General features: G+C 36.9%; 1 protein-coding gene across 5 annotated transcripts in view; it reads left to right on the top strand.

The window, feature by feature from the left end:
* The window catches only part of STARD8 (StAR related lipid transfer domain containing 8), a 432,650-nt gene extending 427,164 nt beyond the window's left edge, over positions 1-5,486 (top strand). For all 5 annotated transcript variants that reach the window (XM_053699029.1, XM_053699033.1, XM_053699032.1 and 2 more), the window contains 2 exons: positions 3,278-3,454; positions 3,768-5,486. In XM_053699029.1, the coding sequence (XP_053555004.1) occupies positions 3,278-3,454; positions 3,768-3,885 (295 nt within the window). In that variant the 3' untranslated portion in view covers positions 3,886-5,486. The remainder of the gene's footprint in view (positions 1-3,277; positions 3,455-3,767) is intronic.
* The last annotated feature ends 755 nt before the right edge of the window (positions 5,487-6,241 follow it).

The following is a 6,241-nucleotide window of genomic DNA, read 5'->3' on the forward strand; positions in this document are numbered from 1 at the left end:
TATCTCTCTATATATATATATATATATATATATATATATATATATATATATATATATATATATATATATATATATATATATATATATATATATATATATCTCATCTCACACATACACATACATACATACATACATACATACATACATACATACATACATACATACATACATACATACACATATACACACACACACACACATACCAGACAAGGTTTGTAGCGTCGCGCTCTGCCCGAGTATCCTATGTTACTATATATATATTCATCCACAGGTAAAAAGCACTCACCGGGTCTTTGTAGTTGTAGTAACAAACAAGTTTTATGTATGTATGTATGTATAATCATACAAAGAAAGCACTCGATGGACTTGTTAAGGTATAATCCATAACCTTTATTCCAAAGTTATCATAACGTTTCGGGGACCGGACCGGACCCTTTGTCAAATGATACAAGAAAATATGCATAACATCCAACTACCAATCCCCACCTTATATAGCTGCATAATATCAATTAAAGTGACTAAAACATATAAGATACTTAGCCCATGAAGACCACGCTGATTTTGCATGCACCGCCACCGATCCATGTGGCGTGGTGACGTCATCACAACGCGACACGTCAGATACGCCATCTCCTCACAGGAGTGGACGGAGAATAATCTGACAGTTGTCAAATCATAATAGTCATATGCAGACTAATACCGATGATAATATCCTCAGTTAAAAATACTAAATGTGCACATACAAAACATATTGGGCGAGTGTCGGACAAAATAAAAACAATGAATACACTGAGTATGTGTACCGATTCACAGCACATAACATTCTGTGTCCATATATGACATGGGTACAGTGCATAATACTATTTATATGTATCTCTCGATAGGATATGATGTGTCAACTATAGAGAATGTATATGGCAAACAACTATATAATGAGTGACACTTGTTAATAATATAACCTGTTCACACTATAATACGTGTGACAGTTAAGAGGCACAGTCCCATCTTCGGAGGCTAGTGGTAGAAGAGGCTGAAATCCAAGTAGGTGTTCAAGCCTTTAGGCATGATGGTATCCAAAGTATAAATCCATTTTGTTTCTCTCCTCAATAAAGCCTTCGCTCTGTCACCTCCTCTAGACATTGGGGGTATGTGGTCAATCAGCATTGTTTTCCTGCTGGCAGCACTGTGTTTCTTGTGGCAGAAATGCTGATCAGAATTTCCTTTTTTGATGGCTTCCCTGATCGCACATCTGTAGTTTTCTCTACATAGAAAAGAGAGCATGGGCAAATGAGGATGTAGATGACGTAATCGCTTGTGCATGTTAAGCGATGATGGATCTTAAAACACAGATTTGTGTGAGGGTGTTGGAATGTGGAGCCCCTCAGCATGCTGTTGCATGTTATACAATTGCCACATTGAAAGCAGCCTTTCTTGCTGGTTTGTAGCCATGTAGACTTGCGGTAACACTTCACAGGATCGGATTCCACTAAGATATCTCTTAGGTTCCGCGCCCTCCGATAAGCCATCCTAGGGGGTTCTGTATGTTGGAATGGTAGGGACTTCTCCACCTTCACCAAATCCCAACGTCTCCTTATAGAAGAATTTAACGTCCCATGGGCCATATCAAAAGTGGTCACGAAATTCATCCGGTCCATTCCCTGTGATCCGCTGATTGTGGCAATAAGTTCATCCTGTGTATGCTCCATCAATCTTCTCTTGGTTTCAAACACTAAGCCCTCCTCATAGCCTCTCTTTATAAGTTTCTCTACCATTGTGTCAAGTTGTGTACTCATTATAGATCTTTCCGTGTTATTTATAACTACTCTGGTGAGTTGAGACATGACTACACCCTTCTTCTGATGATATGGGTGGTAACTGTGTGCCTCCAGAAGAGAATTCCTATCCGTAGGCTTGGTATACAGAGATGTATCAAACCTACAGTAGTCATTCTCTTTAAACTTTAATGATATTAAGGTCCAGGAAATGTATAGACTCAAGGGAGAATTCCAGTTTATATTTGATGGGGGACGTTAGTTTATTCATGGTCTCTACCCAGGTAACCAGATGCTCTTCCTTCTTCTGCACTAACCCTAGCAAAGTTTATAAGCTGTGTGAACAGCGATGCATTTGGCGTAAATGGAATCTGCTGAAAAGCAGACTTGAAGTAAAAAGGTGTGTCATTGTGAACCTAATTTGCATATCTTACCCATAATCCTTTGCTGTATTGGAAACTATGTAATTCAGAGGTTTTCTGTGGGAAAAACAAGCCTTCTGGCCTGTCTAGATTTGTTAATGAACTACACAGTGAGTTATTTTCTCTATTTTGTGTGTAGTGGAGAATTTTAAACTCACCTTTTACCTCCCCCTAATTTTAAATGTTGTTAGGTATGTATATATGTATTTGTGTGTGTGTGTGTGTGTGTATATAGACTAATTTCTAAGTGCCATCCTTTAGCAAGCATATAGTATACATAAGCAGTATAAGCATGGAGCAGCATCCCCTCTAAAATAAGCACATAGACCCCAGCAGTACAGTAGAGCAGGTTCCCAGGCAGACTGACACTCTGGGAACGTACAGCAGACATCAGCAAGGCTGTACATGAACCTGTCCTCCTGAGTGAGAACAAAAAACACAGCAACACTGGCTCCTCAGACACTGCAGAACATTTTCACAAAAAAAAAAAAAATCTCATTGCAGAAAATGAAAATAAGTTCTGCCTCTGGGCATAAGTATTCATTGTAATTTTATTTAAATTTCCAATATTAAAGGGATATTTTGTGATTCAGACAGAGGATAACATTACACAAAAAAAGTTAATTTATTTTTATTATCATATTTGCTTTGTTCCCATGATATTCTGTGTTGAAGAGATACCTGGGTATGCATCTGGAGCACTACATGGCAGGATATAGTGCTGCCATCTATTGCTCTTGCAAAACTGCTGCAATATAGTGCTGCAGAAATGGGCCGACTTCTAAATGTATGCTTAGGAGCCGGCCTATTCTGGAACACTATATGGCAGCAGTTTTGCAAGAATGCTTTTTAACAAGATACCAAGAGAACAAAGAAATTTGATAATATAAGTAAATTAGAATGTTTAAAATCTCATGCTCTATCTTTATCTTAATCATGAAACATGTTGGGTTTCATATCCCTTTAAGTCCTTGATATATAGCCACTCATTTGGCATGCCTCTTGTTTGAGTTTTGAATACTGTACATAAATATGTGAGAGATGTGACTTAATTATTACACCATCCTGTTTTTTGATCTACAGAAAATGGCGCACTGACCTCCCTAAGGGTGGTTGCCTTCTGGTGTCTACATCCATGGACCATACCACTGGGCAACTGGAAGAAGGGGTGCAGGCTGTGATTCTCACCTCCCAGTATCTCATGGAGCCTTGTGGAATGGGACGTTCCAAGCTTACTTACATCTGCAGGACTGACCTCAGGTGAGCTCCAGACACTAAATGTCAGCATGTAGAAGATTAAATACTCTATTTAATGAGCGCAATTTTTGCACCTGTGTTTTTAGAAAGGGGCACTAATACAAAAATGACATGCTCTAAGGAATAACAGGATTTCTTTTTTTTTATTAGAATGTCCTTCTTAGTTAAAAATGTTGAATGCTTTAGGCACCTAAATAATCAAGTTAAAGCTGATATTTTGAAATGGAGGCAAGATTATCCATACTGAAGATATCTCCTCTTAATCACGGTCTACTTTTTTATGTAATTAATAGTGTTCCTTTTTTGCTCTTACTAGGGGACGTTCTCCTGACTGGTACAACAAAGTCTTTGGTCATCTCTGTGCCATGGAAATTGCAAGGATTCGGAATTCCTTCCCACCCCTTAATCCATGTGGACCAGAAACCAAGCTCTGATGACTTTTGAATCCCTAAGTGCACTATTGGAAAACAGATATTCATTAAGAGACACACAGAAGCTTCATCAGCCAATTCCACACGTACAGGCTTCAAGGCGACTTTAGTGGCTGTTACTATTTCTGGAGCTGTCTGTGCTAAGTTTTGAAGTGTCCTGTTGGGAAGGACATTATGGACCTTAAGGACATTATGCACCTGCAGAGAACATAGACTTTAGCCTTAAAAAATCACAGCAGGCAGTTTCTTATCTGCTTGAATGACTGCAACGTGCATTACCTAGAATACAGTGCCTCAGACTCCGGTTCCTACTGACCTTAACTGTTGCACTGTTTTACAGGAAGGCATTAACAGTATCAGTATTATTGTTTTGTGTTTTGTTGTGTCTTGTTTTTGTCTATTTTTTTTGTTTGACTTAGTAATACCAGTAAGCAGGTTCTTTAATGCTTTCTTTTTTGTGTATAAACCGTTTATGTACAGGAAACATGAAATATATATATTTATGTGTCTGCAAACCGCTTGTGAAGGATCAGCTAAATTAAACGGCTTTTTAATTTGAAGCTATGGAAACCATTTACTTGCTGTAAATGGGGGTTATATGTATATATTTATGATACCTGCTTAAGAGTATGACTGGACTAATGTTAGCCAAGACTATGAACCTTATTCCTCTCCAAGGAAATCCATGTGGTTTCCAAATAGGAATTGGTTTGCTAAGGGATCAATCAAAACAAATGAATTTCTCTTATCCCCTCCCCTAGCCCTTCAGTGTTGAAATGCCATTTACATTCTCTTAACATTTAGAGATTTGGCAACTGACTTCAGGACTCGAGGGATAATTAGAAGTTAATTAAGTAAAAGTAGAATGTTGTGCCAATTAAGTTACAGGTTGGCAGACCTCACCATGACAACAGCTTCCTGCCAGTGCAGCAGAGACAGCAGCGCTAATGCAATATTTGTACCAATGTAGTAGGTTTATGGTATATACCCTAATCTATGCCTTCCAAGTAAAGCAGAAACCTGACTTTTTTTTTTTTTTTTTATTACGCACATTCTAAATAAATGGGCCTTTTCTAAAAATACTGATTTTACTCTGTGTTTGATAAAAGGCACTGCATAAGGATAAACCTTTCTATTACACATACTCTAGTAGTAGATTGTTCTATGACACAAACTCTAGTAGTATATTGTTCAGTAGTTTGCTAGGCAGTAAATTTAGTTTGAGCCCATTAAATATTACATTGGTGTCTAATTCCCCCTGTTATAATCCTATGAGTTTGGTGAATGTCTAGTTATGTTTTTTTCTATATTTTTCTGCATAGTTTCTATTTCAAACTGTGAGGGGGATATCTCAACAATGCGTGGGAGCAATTTTGTATTTGGTTCTTGCTGCAATTGTACAAGTCTATGTTACAAGGTGATCTATAAATAATGTACAGATAAAATTATAATATATATCTATAACTTTTTGTATTATTCTGTCACCAGAGGACTGTGCTATGTACAGCACAGTGAGTTATCAGTGTTTCTATTTAAGGGAAGTTTTGTAATATAATGATGATCCGCTTTATTGACCAGGGATATAATAAATTGCCTAAACCATTTTTTTCTATGTGAAACCATTCTTTTGCTCAATTTACAGTAAAGTCTGCAACATTGTATAACCTAGAACATCTGTGAAAAGTCTTCTGATGTGTACTTGTGTACATGAGTCACTGAATGATAGTTACACATGTGCAAAAATCAACCTTTAGTATTATACATACAAAGGGTTACTATAGACAAGTTCATAAATCCTTTGCTTACTTTATCTACATTTTTTCGGTATATATATAGACATTCAAAGATCAAAATTAAACTTTCATGATTCAGATAGATTATGAAGTTTTATGAGACTTTAAACTTACTTTCATTATCAAATAGTGCGCATTTGGAGGCACCATCTCCTACTGGGTATGTGCAAGAGATCAGTGTATGCATATGAGTTTGTGATTGGCTGCTGACTGTCATGTGACACAGGGGGCACATTTTTAAATTTGTCTGGGAAATAAAAAAAAAATCTACTGCTTCAGTTTTTAAATGAAAGGTGTCCTATAATTAGTTTTTACTTGACCCATCAACCTTTACATTTATATTGTTAGTTACATGGAGGAATATAATAACTACAAATCGATTTAATCCAATTCTATAGACTGCTCAGACTTAAACCCACTTCTGGCAACATTGAATTTCAAGGCATTGCAAATTCTATCAGTAATTGTAATAAAAAGTTGGACTTGGTTGATTTTGGTTTATCTAATACAAGTGGATTATACTCCTCCGTGTAACTAACAACTCTGGAGTTGAGGCATATATCAAA

Source organism: Bombina bombina, chromosome 1 (assembly GCF_027579735.1).
Source record: "Bombina bombina isolate aBomBom1 chromosome 1, aBomBom1.pri, whole genome shotgun sequence".
Lineage (NCBI taxonomy): Eukaryota > Metazoa > Chordata > Amphibia > Anura > Bombinatoridae > Bombina > Bombina bombina.